We start from the raw sequence: 16134 nt of genomic DNA on the forward strand, positions 1-16134 counted from the left end.
ACTGCCACCCTTAGTGAGTCAGAAGGAAGGCTATCGTGCGGGGCAGGAGTGGAGCGCGAAGTATAGATGACAAGGGATCCCCCACCCACCAGCATAGACCCAGGAGGCAGCTTCTTTTAAGAAGTCCGACCTTTTGCCCTTTTATTTTTAAACCAGACTGTCTCGATCCCTAAGCGTCTCCATCATCGAAGTATGCAAGGAGACGGGCTTTAGTGAAAGATACCCTAAAGGGTCTTAGTTGGTCCCCAAAGGAGCATCTTGTCTGGGGTCCCTCAGGCGGAAGGTCTCCAGCTCGCGTGGCGCAAGATCCTAAGGGCTGAGTACGCCAAGGCTGTGTGGGCGGAGAGCTATTTTTCTGAGAAGTTCCAGGGCTCCTGTGCGGGATCGGAGTCTTCCCCTTCACTTTCAGCCGGCGAGCTTCGCGCCAGGCAGCAGGGGGCGGAGAGAGGAACCCGTCCCCCGTCCCCTCCCCCCTCCCGTTCCGTGTGCCCCCCCCCGCCCCCTCACTCCCCCCGCACTCCCCCCCCCCCCCGCTTCCTGCCCATTGGCCAGGAATGCGGGAGCCTCTTTAAAAGGTCCAGGGATCCTCAGTCGAGCCAGCCACTGCCTGGAGTCAGCCAGCCTCATCGGACTTCTGCAGGCACTCGCGACGCAACTACCCAGTCCTGCCACGGTCTATCCGGCCGCACCAGCAATCTCAGCGTCTTTACCGGACTCGAAGTCCTTGTCCTTCACTTCGCCTTCTCCACCACTCCGGGCTGCTGAGCTCCGGTGCACACAGGTAAGCCTTCTCCCGCCTCTGCTGAGCACCTGGCCGACCAACCCAAAACCCCAGGCTGCAGACAATCGGAGAGACTCCCCATCTCCCACTCTCCCCCTTCTGGTTTTCCTTACTGTCCCTTATCCTGCCCCATCTATCCGCTGGTAAGAACTTGGCGGAATTGGTTCTCTCCAGCCTTAGGGTTCACCAACTTTACCTCCAAGACACTCCAAGATTTTCTTACCAAGTAGTCCCCAGGTTGCTCCTGACTTTTGCCATCCTTCTCCCCAGGTACATTCTGTATTCTTGTCTAAGAGAACAAGAAAAAGCCCAAGTCACTTTACGCCCTTCGTCCTGGAACACCAACAGTCCCCTGCCTCTGGCACTCTTTTTATACTGGATACCATCTGGAAAGTAAATGGGGCCAAAGAGCGCACACACACACACACACACACACACACACACACACGCTCACACCTCTGCCCTACTACCTTGCTTCCTGGTCTCTAACTCAGTCCTCCTGTGCTTCTTGCTACAGGCTCCGCGTTGGGCACAAAGGCTCCACCATGGAGCTCCTCAGGGGACTAGGCGTCCTGTTCCTGTTGCATGTGTGTGGAAGCAACCGCATTCCAGGTGAGTCTGTGATAAATCAATCTCTCTCTCTCTCTCTCTCTCTCTCTCTCTCTCTCTCTCTCTCTCTCTCTCTCTCTCTCTCCCCCCCCCCCCGCAGGTGTATGCCTCCTGGGTTCTCCTTAAAATGTTTCCTGAGTCCAGGATGCAGCTCTCAGTATTCCCTACTTGCCAAGATTTCTCACTTTGGCCCCTCACGGCCAGGACTTTACACCCTTACACCTAGAAAGCCCATTGTCTTCTCTCGCCTTCCAGAGTCTGGGGGAGACAATGGTGTGTTCGACATTTTTGAACTCATTGGAGGTGCCCGCAAGGTTCCGGGTCGCCGACTGGTGAAGGGCCAAGATCTATCCAGCCCCGCCTTCCGGATCGAGAATGCCAACCTGATCCCCCCTGTGCCAGATGACAAGTTCCAAGACCTACTGGACGCTGTGTGGGCCGACAAAGGCTTCATCTTCCTGGCTTCCTTGAGGCAGATGAAGAAGACTCGGGGCACACTCCTGGCCGTGGAACGGAAAGACAATTCTGGCCAGATCTTCAGTGTGGTCTCCAATGGCAAAGCCGGCACCCTCGATCTGAGTCTGAGCCTGCCCGGGAAGCAGCAAGTGGTGTCAGTGGAGGAAGCTCTCCTGGCCACTGGCCAGTGGAAGAGCATCACGCTGTTTGTCCAAGAAGACAGGGCCCAGCTCTACATTGACTGTGACAAGATGGAGAGCGCAGAGCTGGATGTTCCCATCCAGAGCATCTTCACCAGGGATTTGGCCAATGTCGCCAGGCTCCGAGTCGCAAAGGGAGATGTCAATGACAATTTTCAGGTAAATCTTCTTACCTGTCACAGGGCTATGTGGAGTTAGTATCTGGAGACTAAAGTTGTCCCAAATGTGGAGAGGAGCAGACCCCCCCACACCACTACCAGAGGGCTGGTTAAATCATATATGGATGCCCCAACTCCAGGGTTTCAGATTTGGTAAGTCGGCTGAGTGACCTGGGAAATTGCGTTTCTAATAAGAAATAAGCTATAATGACACCAGGACCTGGGAACCATGCTTTCAAAGCCACCCAGAAAGATAAGAGATGGTTTTCCTGTTACACTCAGCCTGTTTCGGTATGGGGCACTCCCTGCGCCCTTAGGAAAGTAACTTGTATCAAATGTACCTATCAATTTTAATAGGCATGAAAAGAATACTTTGTCAGTATTTGGGCCCCTGGGTAGGGTGTTCTGGATGCAAGGCAAGGGATGAATAGCAGCCTGGTCATGTGCTTCTGGGACTTCTTCCTTGCCTTAACTTTCAGATTCTTTCTTTCTTTCTTTTTTTAACGCCCACGTTAACTCTTTGTCACTGGAGAGTATCATGTCCTCCAGACCTGGGATCAGATTCCATTTCCTGTGTACCCCCAGCAGCCTGATAACTGGATTCTTTGTAAAATGCTCTAGTTGGCAAAAGACACAATTAAGATCTTGAAGTTGTTTGACAATTTATGTCTATGTGATATTTTGGCAGGATGACCTTAAGTTCTTTTAAACTTTTTGAGCACTCACCACAAGCAGACAGACAGGCTACCCCACCCCCACTCCCAGCATTCTACAATGTCTGTCTTCTGCCCACAGGGGGTGCTGCAGAATGTGAGGTTTGTCTTTGGAACCACCCCAGAAGACATTCTCAGGAACAAAGGCTGCTCCAGTTGTGAGTACTCCTGTGTTTTTAAGATTTGGAGAATTCTGGGGAATTCCACCAAAAGCACCCTGAGAAATGTAAGCAGTAGGGTGGATGCACATCTCAGGGGAACAGAGTTGGCGCCCACTCTGTCATCACAAATGAAATGTCTTTTACAACCCATAACCTGAAGGGTGGGCGGGTGAGATAAGCTGTGGAAGCCTTGAATGACTGTTGAATATTTTATACCTCATTTCTTAGCAGCTACCAACGTCCTTCTCACCCTTGACAACAACGTGGTGAACGGTTCCAGCCCTGCCATCCGCACCAACTACATCGGCCACAAAACAAAGGACCTCCAAGCCATCTGTGGCCTCTCCTGTGACGAACTATCCAGCATGGTCCTGGAACTGAGGGGCCTGCGTACCATCGTGACCACGCTACAGGACAGCATTCGCAAAGTGGTCAGTGGCCTCTGCTCCCATTTGCCGGCTCCTGAAGGTCACCACAGGTGACCATGGGAGTCTGGACGCTCATGAGCGTTTTCCCTTTCAGACGGAAGAGAACAGAGAGCTGGCTAGCGAGCTGAGGCGGCCTCCCCTCTGCTTCCACAATGGAGTCCAATACAGGAACAACGAGGAGTGGACTGTAGATAGTTGCACAGAGTGTCACTGCCAGGTAAGGGACACTCACAGACTACAATAAGACTTGACACCATATGTCTCAGTAGATATTTTTAAATGTGCTCTGGCCTGCTACCAAAAATGATTTTTTTCTTTCATATGTAATGACGTCTACACATTCCTCTTTAAATCTCAGAAGGTTTATCAACTTGTAATTATACCCCAGGCTAAGCAGCTAAGAGAGCAAATCTATCTAACCACTGGAATTATTTACCTGCTTTAGTTCAAAGACCAAGTATTGGATGTCAGATACACAAAACCTGCTTACAGCATTCTTTTTTGAACAGCCCTAATTTGTATTCGGCTCTGGCAGGCAGATCCTTCTAACACTGTTCGGATCTCTGCATCACCAGGAAAAGTTTAAATGCAAATCCCTGATTACTGAATTTAAGACACAACTTCCATTAAGTTCCTATTTTCCTCCAATATGTGATAAGACCTTATCTACATTTGAGATACTCACTGATATGGCCTGCAGCCTGTTGCTTTTCCTTATATCTGTAACTTCCACCCCTGACTGAGTAGCAGTTAAAAAGAACTTTCCCAGAGAATGGAGAATTAGCCCTGGAACTATGTGACTCTAGGGACTATAGATCCAGCAGACATCTGTCCTATAAAAACCATCCTGCCTATACCTCAGCTTATAATGGAAATGCCACAGAAAGCTCCTCTTAGCAATATGCTTGGTAACATGTTTCCCTCTCCTCCTGCCTTGCAGAACTCAGTTACCATCTGCAAAAAGGTGTCCTGTCCCATCATGCCCTGCTCCAATGCCACAGTTCCTGATGGTGAATGCTGCCCACGGTGCTGGCGTAAGTTCCTAAAATGGTAGAACCATACCTCAGTGGCTAGCTCAGTGGGGGCATCCTGACAGCTGGGCACAACACTGGAGCCCAGCCCCTCGCAGGTCGTTCAGGCATATCCTGTCAGATAATTGCAGACAGACTTGGGTAACTATCAGCTTGTCTATTGTACAGAGTGCAAACCTCCATGAGGACCAGATCTTAACCACCCATCTGGATTGTAGCATAGGCAGTGGATGATCTTGGCAGAGCTCATGGACTCTGGTTTTATGCTATAAGGAGGGGAGATGAATACAGCACTGGACTTAAGCTGGTTGCTTTCAGGAATTGATCTTTTTGTTAGAAAAAACATGATCTACTGGAGAAGGGACAGAAACTGGTGTAAGCATTGGGCTGTTTGAAAAGTCACCTGTTTTGTGTGCAGTGATAGGAGCCCTAAGAGATTTGTATCTATTGAATTTCCAGGGTAGTAAAGGAAATCAGCCACTACACTGCTGTGTAACGCTCTGCCTCCAGGGCTTGTTGCCAGCATAAGCACTTTGCTAAGATGTTTTAATACAGAAGGCACAAGTCATAAAAGTGACTCATCATGCCTCACGAAGAAAGCAAGGATGTTGAATTGCCCTTCAGAGAGAGAGAGAGAGAGAGAGAGAGAGAGAGAGAGAGAGGACAGAGACAGAGAAATAGAGAGACGCACATATGAGCCACAGCTCAGAGTTATCAATCCCATGGTAGCAATTTTGGCACAGTAATGTTTTTCTGTGTGTCCACTTCTGTCCAGCCTCTATCTGAGGGTGAGTTACAGGGAGCAAAGCCCACGGAGAATAGCACAACTCTGAGCTGGGGTTGTTAGGAAGATGTTTATTGATGGAAAAAACAATTTCCCTGTCGTCTGATAGACAGGAGTGGTTGTCATCATGGTGTCTGAGCAGATAGCAAACAAATACCCTCTCCTCTTGAGAAAGTACAAAAACACCAGAGGTCAGCATGAGGAAAACAAACTGATCCACCTCACGGCCTCAGCCACACTGCCTCCCAACATAGACCAGGGCTTCTCTGATAGTCAGAAATGATACAGGCCACTTGTCTGACACACTGGCATTCTTGGACACTGGCCTGGAAGCATCTAAGACATCCTCAGTCAGCAAAGGAGAATCTGCTTAAGACGAACATGGGAGACTCCATGATGGGTGAACAGGAGAGTCCACACTGTAAGCGGGTTCAGCTGTAAGGACCAGGCAGAGCCTGCCATCACCCCCAGACCTTTACGATGACCTGGGATGAACTCATGGCCCACTGGCCCAAGACTGGCATGTCTGGAGTTAATGATATGACTGCATGCTTGCTCCTGCAAAATAAGGGATGTGTGAATTGGCTCCACTATTGTTTTCACTTCCCAAGGCACTTGTGTAGCCAAGCATCTGCTGTGTACTAAAATATACACAGTCACTATTAGTTAATGGTCCTTCCATTAAACTGGGAGTATGGAAAAAGAAGGATTTTTTTTTTTTGGTTCTTTTTTTCGGAGCTGGGGACCGAACCCAGGAAGAAGGATTTTTTAAAAAGAGACCTATTAGGTTGGGGATTTAGCTCAGTGGTAGAGCACTTGCCTAGCAAGTGCAAGGCCCTGGGTTCGGTCCCCAGCTCCGAAAAAAAAAAGTCCTATTGATTTGCAACCTTTGCCAATAAAGGTCCCTAAACACATACATAAACTGCCTGAAGAGAAGTGGATCTTAGTCAGGAGATGCTGAATGGCCTCCTTTCTCCCCACAGCCAGTGACTCTGCTGACGATGGCTGGTCTCCCTGGTCTGAGTGGACCTCTTGCTCTGCCACCTGTGGCAATGGGATTCAGCAACGTGGTCGCTCCTGTGACAGCCTCAACAACAGATGTGAGGGCTCTTCAGTACAGACGAGGACCTGCCACATTCAGGAGTGCGACAAAAGATGTAAGCATCATGGCCGCCAAGGGGTGGCAATGTCACCCCAATGCTTTGTCACCAAGAGCAGCTCTACAGCAGAGAGCCTGAGGGCCCAGGTTCTGAGCTCTCAGTCTCAACCACACCCCTGACCTCTGCACTCTTGAGCACAACCTTCCTTCCCAGATGCTCCTCCTCATCGATAACATGAGAATAATAACCATTCTTGATAAAAGTTATTTTAGGCATTTCCTCAAGATAATTCATATGGAACAATTAGAATAGAGCTGGGCTCCTGACCAGCAACTCTCTCTTACACACACACACACACACACACACACACACACACACACACCATTTTTCCTATGATAGTTTCTCCGTTGACATGTGGCAATAGCCAGTTGCTACTATACACTGTATACTATACACTAGTTTAAGTTGCTGTTGGTCAGCTGTGAGAACGATTGCGTGTTGAGATTTTCTTCGTGGTCCCCCTCCAAGGCAGCACCATTTGTGACCGTCAGCTTTGCCTTTCAGTTAAACAGGATGGTGGTTGGAGTCACTGGTCCCCGTGGTCGTCCTGTTCTGTGACCTGTGGTGACGGTGTGATCACGAGGATCCGACTCTGCAACTCCCCCAGCCCCCAGATGAACGGGAAGCCCTGTGAAGGTGAAGCTCGGGAGACCAAAGCCTGCAAGAAGGACGCCTGCCCAAGTAAGTGTGGGCCTGCCCTGTGGGTTCATGGGAGGCAGCCCTACCCAGCTGGTGGCCTGCTTGCTCTGCGGTTCAGTGGACCATGGGGCATGGGAGCTCACTCACTAGAGAAACAAACAGAAACAAAGTCCTGCGTACTCAGCAGCTTCTATTAATGAAAAACATTTCTGCCTCCCTAATTTCCAAAGATTCTCCCCATGGGCCAGGTTAGAAGGCATTTGTAACAGGCTCCAGACAGGCTTCTGGGACAGATAAGGCACCTGAAAACTACATTTTTACATGTGACTCATTTCCTTACAGTCAATGGAGGCTGGAGTCCCTGGTCACTATGGGACATCTGCTCTGTCACCTGTGGAGGAGGAGTACAGAGACGTAGCCGACTCTGCAACAACCCCACACCCCAGTTTGGAGGCAAAGACTGTGTTGGTGATGTGACGGAAAATCAAGTTTGCAACAAGCAGGACTGTCCGATTGGTAAGCTGTGAATCCAGGGACACCACCCTGGGAGCTTTCTCTATTAGGAATGTCATAGTCACTATTCACTGGGTGCGGGGAGGGTGGGGATGCCATATTTGATTGGTCCTGTTGGGCTGATTACTGTGAGACGGAGGCCAATCATTACCAGTTACAGAGACCCTGCAATGTTCTCTTCTGTTTTAAGTAATACATGGCGGTAACAGCAACTTAAACCCAAGCACTTACCTGTCTCTTACCTCATCTCAGATGGATGCCTGTCCAATCCCTGCTTTGCTGGTGCCAAGTGTACGAGCTATCCTGATGGTAGCTGGAAATGTGGTGCGTGTCCTCCTGGCTACAGTGGAAATGGTATCCAGTGCAAAGACGTCGACGAGGTAGGCAGACAATGGCTCTAAGTGATCAGACTGAAGAAGGCAGCTAATCTGGCCCAGGGCCTTTCCTAAAAACAGCATTTGCCAAGTGCTGAACAAACTCCCATTTCCTCCATAGTGCAAAGAAGTGCCTGATGCTTGCTTCAATCACAACGGAGAACATCGGTGCAAGAACACAGATCCTGGCTACAACTGCCTGCCCTGCCCACCACGATTCACCGGCTCACAGCCCTTCGGCAGAGGTGTCGAACACGCTATGGCCAACAAACAGGTATAGTGGACAAGTAGGCCAGAGCAGAATATCGTGACTTTGGCCAAACAGTGAACAGAGAGGGCACTGAGTGCACAGTCTCAGATGCATGAAAGTTCTGTGCTGAAAGCTGTGATCAGATGGGCTTGTACATGAAGAGCAGTTCCAGGAAAATCCAGTGTCAAACAGTGTTTGCCAATAGCCTGGGTATCCTCAAAGAGAATGGAGAGGGACAGAAGAACCCCACCTTTCTCCTGCATGGGGCCACTATCTTTTTCAAGATGGGAGGGGTCTGGACCCTTTGGTGGCTTGGGACTTTTAGACATTCTGTGACATCATTGGGATGCTGTACCCTCAGGTGTGCAAACCCCGAAACCCCTGCACCGACGGGACACACGACTGCAACAAGAACGCCAAGTGCAACTACCTGGGTCACTACAGCGACCCCATGTACCGCTGTGAGTGCAAGCCTGGCTACGCAGGCAATGGCATCATTTGCGGAGAGGACACAGACCTTGACGGCTGGCCTAATGAAAACCTGGTGTGTGTGGCCAACGCAACTTACCACTGCAAAAAGGTACAGCCAGCTTCCCTCATGGGCTTCCCCCTCAGGAATTGGGCTAAGGAATTCTAAATGTTGAAAAACTGAAAATGAAACAAGGGTTGAACCTCCCAAAAGCAAGATGACAGTGACTCTCATTAACATGGAGTCATTCAGTGCCAAGATCAGGTTCTTTGGGCATTTGTATCCCAGAAAGACTGCTATACTGACACACTGAAGAGCATGATTTGTGGTCATGGCATGTATGAAGCCTAGAGCATTTGTACGGACTGTACATAAGTAACCTCCCAAAATACCTTCCGTGGCTTCATCTCCCCATTAAAAACATGGCTGCACCTGAACATTCTAGTAGGCTGTCCCAGTGTGACCCCTCATGCCTGTGCCAAGCTAGCGAGTGCTAACCATGGCTGTCATTTTTCTTAGGACAACTGCCCCAATCTTCCCAATTCGGGGCAGGAAGACTATGACAAGGATGGGATTGGCGATGCCTGTGATGACGATGATGACAACGACAAGATTCCTGATGACAGGGTAGGTGCCTCCTTCATCCTTGTGGTGTGATGACAATCTGAAACACTAGGATTCAAGGGGTCACAGAGTGATAACAAAAATATATACCACACTCATATAGAGGATAGTTAGAAACTTGTCACTATGTCTTGGTGATTTGAGGACACAGATGTTGCTAGAAGAATTATTAAAGTGAGTTTCATTTTTCATCACAGACTACCTCAGTTTGAACATCTGGTATTCCGTTCCCCGCATTCACTTCAGATATGTCTAAATGACTGTAGTTTTATAATGAAAGCGTAGATGATGTGATCATATACTGTATCTCTCTTAATTGCAACCGAAAAGAATCCAGTCTTCACCTGTAGTGTCTTCCTGTCTGGGCATTTCACTTATGCTGAATGCTCCATTAGTATATGGGCCAAGGATGAGATAACTGCAGTAGATCTTTGAGGGTTTTAACACTGTGTATGGGGTTGAAGGCATCAGCTGACTTCCGAGGCAGCACCACAGAGTGTCCATTTTCCTCTTTGCAGGACAACTGTCCATTCCATTACAACCCTGCCCAGTATGACTATGACAGAGATGATGTGGGAGACCGCTGTGACAATTGCCCCTACAACCACAACCCTGACCAGGCAGACACAGACAACAATGGGGAGGGAGATGCCTGCGCTGTGGACATCGATGGGGATGGTAAGGCTCCTGGTCTGGCGTCTGAAAGGACAGAGACAGGCACAGCTTACTGAGTGGCTGCTAGTGTGTGACTTAGTTACAATATATGGGGCCGCAGGACTCATGTACACCCCCTCCGTAGGAATCCTCAATGAACGAGACAACTGCCAGTATGTTTACAACGTGGATCAGAGGGACACGGACATGGATGGGGTTGGAGACCAGTGTGACAACTGCCCCCTGGAACACAATCCAGACCAGGTAGGTGAACTCCTTTCAGAATCGCTCAGGGAGGTGTTGTGCCTCCCTTTCTAAACATGTCAAAGTAGTGAATTATAGACTCCAAACCCTCCCATCACTGGGGTTCCCCAGAGCCATTTGCAATGTGTGCCTGCACGGACTTTGCCTGATTTAAGCCTCTGGCAAACACTCTCAGAGATTATTGTGGAAATCTTGGGACCTCAGACTTGACTGTGACCACCATTAAGATAAACTACACAGAACAAAGAGCCAAGACTGATAGTTCTATAGTCGTTTCTCAGTTTTACACACTGAGAGGAGCGCAGTATGCAGAAGTGACACAAACACCTATGTGATGGCCAGGAACAGAGTCTAGTAAAACATTAGGAAGCTAAAATACTTCTTAGAGCTGGAGAGGTCTGGTTTCTCCCATTCCCCCACTGATCTCAGCTTCATCCTCCTCCTGGCCTGAGCTGCAAACAGATATTGATATTGGCTTCTGCTACCAGAGTGCTTCTTCTCTCTGTGTCACTGCACATCACGGTTTTCTAAGGATAAAGTAAATCAATTTTTTCTTCTTTCTAAAACAATGGTTCTAAAAGGTTAAGTGCTCAGAAATTTGAATAGATTATTTTCCTAAGGATTAGATAAATGAGAACTCAAGTTACTCCTAATAATCACCCTTATGAAGTCTATCATGCTAAACAGCAAGGTGACTTAAGTCACTGTCACAGGACCCCGGGCCTGTGTGGGCAGCAGGTCACACAGTACAGAGAGCTTCTGCCTTGGGTGGGGTCTACCAAACAATAGATATCTTACTAGCATTCAACCTCACAGAATGAACTTGGATTCCTCAGATTAGAAAAACTTTTATAAGCAAATTTAAATAGCATACAGAATCTCAAAAGCAAAGAGCATAAAACCTGGAAAGAAAAGATCCAGTTTTCATATAAACCATCCCAAAGCATCTCACGCATACTGAATGCTAAGTCCTCTGGGAAAGTCTATTGTGAAAAAACTCTAGACTTTGATTTTATCTGAGCCAAAAGATAAAATCTTTATGGGATAAACGTAGAAAGCCAAATGCTTTTAAAATAAGAAAAAAGTCATTAACATATTATGCAGACAGTCTGCACAGACCACTGCCATGATTAGGGGCCTGGAGTAGACGTTGACTTTATTCGACTCACCCACCGTTGATGTCTCTCTCCCAGCTGGACTCTGACTCGGACCGCATAGGGGACACCTGTGACAACAATCAGGACATCGATGAGGATGGCCATCAGAACAACCTGGACAACTGTCCCTATGTGCCCAATGCCAACCAGGCCGACCACGATAAAGATGGTAAAGGAGACGCCTGTGACCATGACGATGACAACGACGGCATCCCTGATGACAGAGACAACTGCAGGCTGGTGCCCAATCCTGACCAGAAGGACTCTGATGGTGAGTCACTGTGGCCACTGCTAGCCAGCATAACTGACACTTTGGCTGTCTAGATGGAAGGAACAGGGAGGGCATCCCAGAGAACGGTATAACAAAACAACAATTTTTGACAAGATGGTGAATTAGTGACCCACTCATAATGGCAGTTCAGATTTTACTGAACTCTTGCCTTCTTTGACCTCAGGTGATGGCCGAGGCGATGCCTGCAAAGACGACTTTGACCATGACAATGTGCCAGACATTGATGACATCTGTCCTGAGAATGTTGACATCAGTGAAACCGATTTCCGCCGATTCCAGATGATTCCTCTAGATCCCAAAGGAACCTCCCAAAATGACCCTAACTGGGTTGTCCGCCATCAGGGCAAAGAACTTGTCCAGACTGTAAACTGTGACCCTGGACTTGCTGTAGGTGAGTAGTGAACTCCTCAGATCCAGGTGGGGATACACTGAAAGGGAGAAAATATAAAATCTGACCACTACACCTGTAACCTTCGACCACGCCAGATATCCTGGAACGTTGTAGAGAACACCATAAAAGCCAGTCTTTAACTGACCCTGGTCTTGCCTTCCAGGTTATGATGAGTTTAATGCCGTGGACTTCAGTGGTACCTTCTTCATCAACACTGAGAGGGATGACGACTATGCTGGCTTTGTTTTCGGCTACCAGTCCAGCAGCCGCTTCTACGTTGTGATGTGGAAACAAGTCACCCAGTCCTACTGGGACACCAACCCCACAAGGGCTCAGGGATACTCAGGCCTGTCTGTAAAGGTTGTAAACTCCACCACTGGCCCCGGCGAGCACCTGCGGAATGCACTGTGGCACACAGGAAACACCCCTGGCCAGGTAAGAAGCCTCATCATCTAGAAGGGAGAGTTGGCAGGCCCTTGGGAAGCATGAGAGACAGCACTTTGGCCAAGTTCCCACTAGGGAATCTTAGCTGTCAAGTTCTCAGCATCACCAACCATGGTACAAAACCATAGTAGTGTGTAGAGGGGAGTGGACTCTGACCAAGAGCTGCCCTTTAAGTACACAGACAGCTTTAGCCACTTCAAACGAACCCCTCCTTCTCCCCCCCCCCCGCCTCCCCACTCTCTCTGGCCCTTGGCAAATAGAGTTCAACTCAGAGCCTTTCCAGCAGCAGTTTCTCATGAAATGAAATACGAATCTTCAGAGGGAGCTGTGTTTCAACCTTCTCTGGTCCTTTTCCTTCAGGTGCGCACCCTGTGGCATGACCCTCGTCACATTGGCTGGAAAGATTTCACTGCATACAGATGGCGTCTCAGCCACAGGCCAAAGACCGGTTTTATCAGGTAAGACTGCAGGAATTAAATTTCACTGTAGTCACACTGAGTAGGCTGGAAGGATAAAACCAAGAAGAGCAGCCTCATGAGTGAGTTTGGTTTTGTTTTTGTTTTCCTGTGTAGAGTGGTGATGTATGAAGGAAAGAAAATCATGGCTGACTCAGGACCCATCTATGACAAAACCTACGCTGGCGGTAGACTAGGCCTGTTCGTCTTCTCTCAAGAAATGGTGTTCTTCTCGGACATGAAATACGAGTGCCGAGGTAGGGTGCCACTGTGATGTACAGTTAATGTGCCTACAGATTTATAAGGTGGACAGTGATGGGAGGGTCTGATTTAAAGACTATGTTGGGGAGAGTGTTCTGTTTTTTCTTTTCTTTTGAGGATACAATTTTAAACAAGAGCTAATGTCTTTGCCATCCTGAATCCATATCAGGACTGCTAGCTTGCCCAGCAGTCTCTGAACTTTTCCTACTGGGTCAGAGGCAGACAGTAAACAAGTAGCTATAAACATGAGCCCTCACTGGTAACTAATGCCTTGAGGCTCTGGCTTGTGGTTTTATTCATGCCAGCACAGCACCCTGAGCTGCTAGTCTGATGATGACTGCTAGGATGACTAGTGCTTGCTGACTCGTTTCATGTATATGCATCTGTGTTTATTTAACAGACTCCTAATCACCACCCCGATCATAACCAGCCTGGCATTGCACCTTCCGAAACCAAGGGCTAGAGAAAAACCCCTCCAGGATCGCTTCTCCTCGCCTTCCCTGCCTCTCTTCTTGCATAGTGTGGGCTTCTAGAGTCTGTGACCTGCCTCAAGAAAATGCAGTTTTCAAACCTAGCCAGACTCAGAACTTGGCCTGTAAGGAGTGAGAATGCATCTTCTAAGAACATGAAGAATTACTTTGGTTTGCTTTTGAGAAAGCAAAAGCGACTATTTACTTCCCACTGGGAAGGTGCCCACTCCACTCTGCCTTACTCACAGAGCCAGAGCTTCTGCGAGGCCATCTCCGAGCTGCACACTCAGAAGCATTTTCGGGCCTGTCAAAGAAAAAACAACATGGCTCACTAGAACTCACTGCCAAACCACCTCTGACATAAGTCCTCAGCAGGGGAGAGGCAGGAGCCAAAGCACTAGGAGCCATGAACCCAAGAGATGATTGTGCAAAGAAAAGATGGAGGAGCTGTTACTTGGTCGGTACTAATCATTTTCAGGGGACAGAGAAGGCTTGCTGCTTTCCTCATGCTGCCCCTGAGAGCTGACTACCCAGTCTTCCACAGGCACCTGAGTGAGCAGGGGAGGGAGGGAAATCCTGGCTCCTGGACTTCCTCCACACTGAAACTGTGGGCGTCTTCTGCATGTATAACATGCGTGTCTAAGGACAGCAAGAGAGCCCTGCCGTCTCGGTGAGCTCTAGCTGCCTCCGCAGGAGGGGCAGTGCGCCTTCATTTTATGGTTATAAAGGCACAAAATTTTTATCAACCTGAAACATTCCTTTTTCTTTTTGCCTCAATTATCATGGAGTTTTCCAATTCTCTTCTGGTTTTTGTTTAACAAACGCTTTAACAATGTAATATATTTATTTTTCCCCCTATTCTGGAGGATTCGTCTGAAGGATTGTTATTGAAACAGGATGCGTGGGACTCTCTGAATCATCTTCATAGTGAGTCTTTATGACTGTAAGATTGTAAATACAGATTATTTATTAACCCTGTTCTACCTGGAATTAAACTGCATAGAGCAAATGTTTGCAAGCAGGTAGCTGAGGCTGTCAGCAAATCTCTCCAAAACTAGTGTGGAAGTCAGCAGGAGCTGCTGGCTTTCATTTGGGGGCTTAGAGCGAATGATTTGGACTCCTTTGGCTTTTCCCCTTGGTTTTCTCTGTCTTTTCAAGTGGGAATGGGTGGCTGCCCATTTGCATTTGCCTCTCCTGCAAAGGAAGCCTGAGCCCTCCAAGGCTCACCCACCCCACCCCTTCTGCCTATTTCCAGGGAGAAGAAAACACAATCAACTTTTTATTTCATTTTCCCAAAAGAGACAAAGGTGGAACTTATATACAAATATTACCTCATTTGTTGTGTGACTGAGTAAAGAATTTTGGATCAAGAAGAAAGAGTTTAAGTGTCAATAAACTTAAAACTACTGTCGTGTCTAAAAAGTCAGTGTTGTACATAGCATAAAAATCCTTTGCAGAGAATGATCCCAATACAGAAATAGCTTTGAAATGTTAAATACAACTCCTCAAAGTTCTGGTTTTGTTCTATCATCTTGTACACCATTGCTTTTATTTTTATAAATTATTTTCTCATTGCCATTGGAATAGAGATCTCAGACTATGTAGATATGCTATTTAAATAATTTATCAGGAAATACTGCCTGTAGAGTTAGTATTTCTGTTTTTTATATGTTGCACACTGAATTGAAGAAATGTTGGTTTTTCTTGTTTTGTTTTAGTTTGTTTCTTTGGTTTTGTTTTTGGTTTTGCTTTTTACTTCCCAGGTTTGACTATTTGCCAATGCCCTGTGTTCTAGGAACGTGCTTTTTTGTACACATTTTATCCATTTTACATTCTAAAGCAGTGTAACTTGTATATTACTGTTTCTTGTGTACAAGGAACAACAATAAATCATATGGAAGTTTATATTTATACTTACTGTGTCTGTGTTTGTTTTGTTCTTTACTGTTTGGCTATTATGGGATCCGGGCAAAAGCCATTCCTAGCCAACAGTTAGCAAATATCATTCACGATTCCTGCGTGATCGGTAGGCACTAGATTCAGATGATATATTTACTACATTTTTGGACAGAAAAAAAAACGTAAGTCTGCCACATGACAAACAAAATAAAAACGAGTCTTGTGACACAAGCCCCGCCCCACTGAAGAACACATTTCATCATTTTATTAACATTAGGTGTTGACTTCTCAAAGTCCAGCAGTGACTAAGGTGAGGACAGTTGTGAGATGTGACATTTTCTGATTCTGAGTGATGGATCCCAGGATGGATGTCAGAGAAGTGCAAGGGAGGAGCTGTCCTGGGACTTTGGAGAATACATACTTTGGGTCAAAAACAGGTAACTAAAGAAATGCAAAGTTGGAGTTAGAGAGATGGCTCAGCAGTTAAGAAGGTTAAA

At 47.5% G+C, this 16134-nt stretch overlaps 1 protein-coding gene across 2 annotated transcripts; it reads left to right on the forward strand.

The window, feature by feature from the left end:
- The first annotated feature begins 598 nt into the window (after window positions 1-598).
- On the forward strand, window positions 599-15651 carry Thbs1 (thrombospondin 1). 2 transcript variants are annotated; one of them, NM_001398940.1, is given in 22 exon segments: window positions 599-781; window positions 1299-1393; window positions 1646-2205; window positions 3000-3075; window positions 3307-3509; window positions 3601-3723; window positions 4447-4540; window positions 6305-6478; window positions 6986-7162; window positions 7463-7636; window positions 7886-8013; window positions 8129-8281; window positions 8619-8837; window positions 9246-9353; window positions 9869-10028; window positions 10150-10268; window positions 11462-11696; window positions 11881-12108; window positions 12272-12543; window positions 12913-13010; window positions 13125-13264; window positions 13669-15651. In NM_001398940.1, coding segments are annotated over 21 exon segments (3516 nt in total). In that variant the 5' UTR covers window positions 599-781; window positions 1299-1326; the 3' UTR covers window positions 13677-15651.
- Window positions 15652-16134: the final 483 nt, after the last annotated feature.

This window comes from Rattus norvegicus, chromosome 3 (assembly GCF_021556685.1).
Source record: "Rattus norvegicus strain SHRSP/BbbUtx chromosome 3, alternate assembly SHRSP_T2T, whole genome shotgun sequence".
NCBI lineage: Eukaryota > Metazoa > Chordata > Mammalia > Rodentia > Muridae > Rattus > Rattus norvegicus.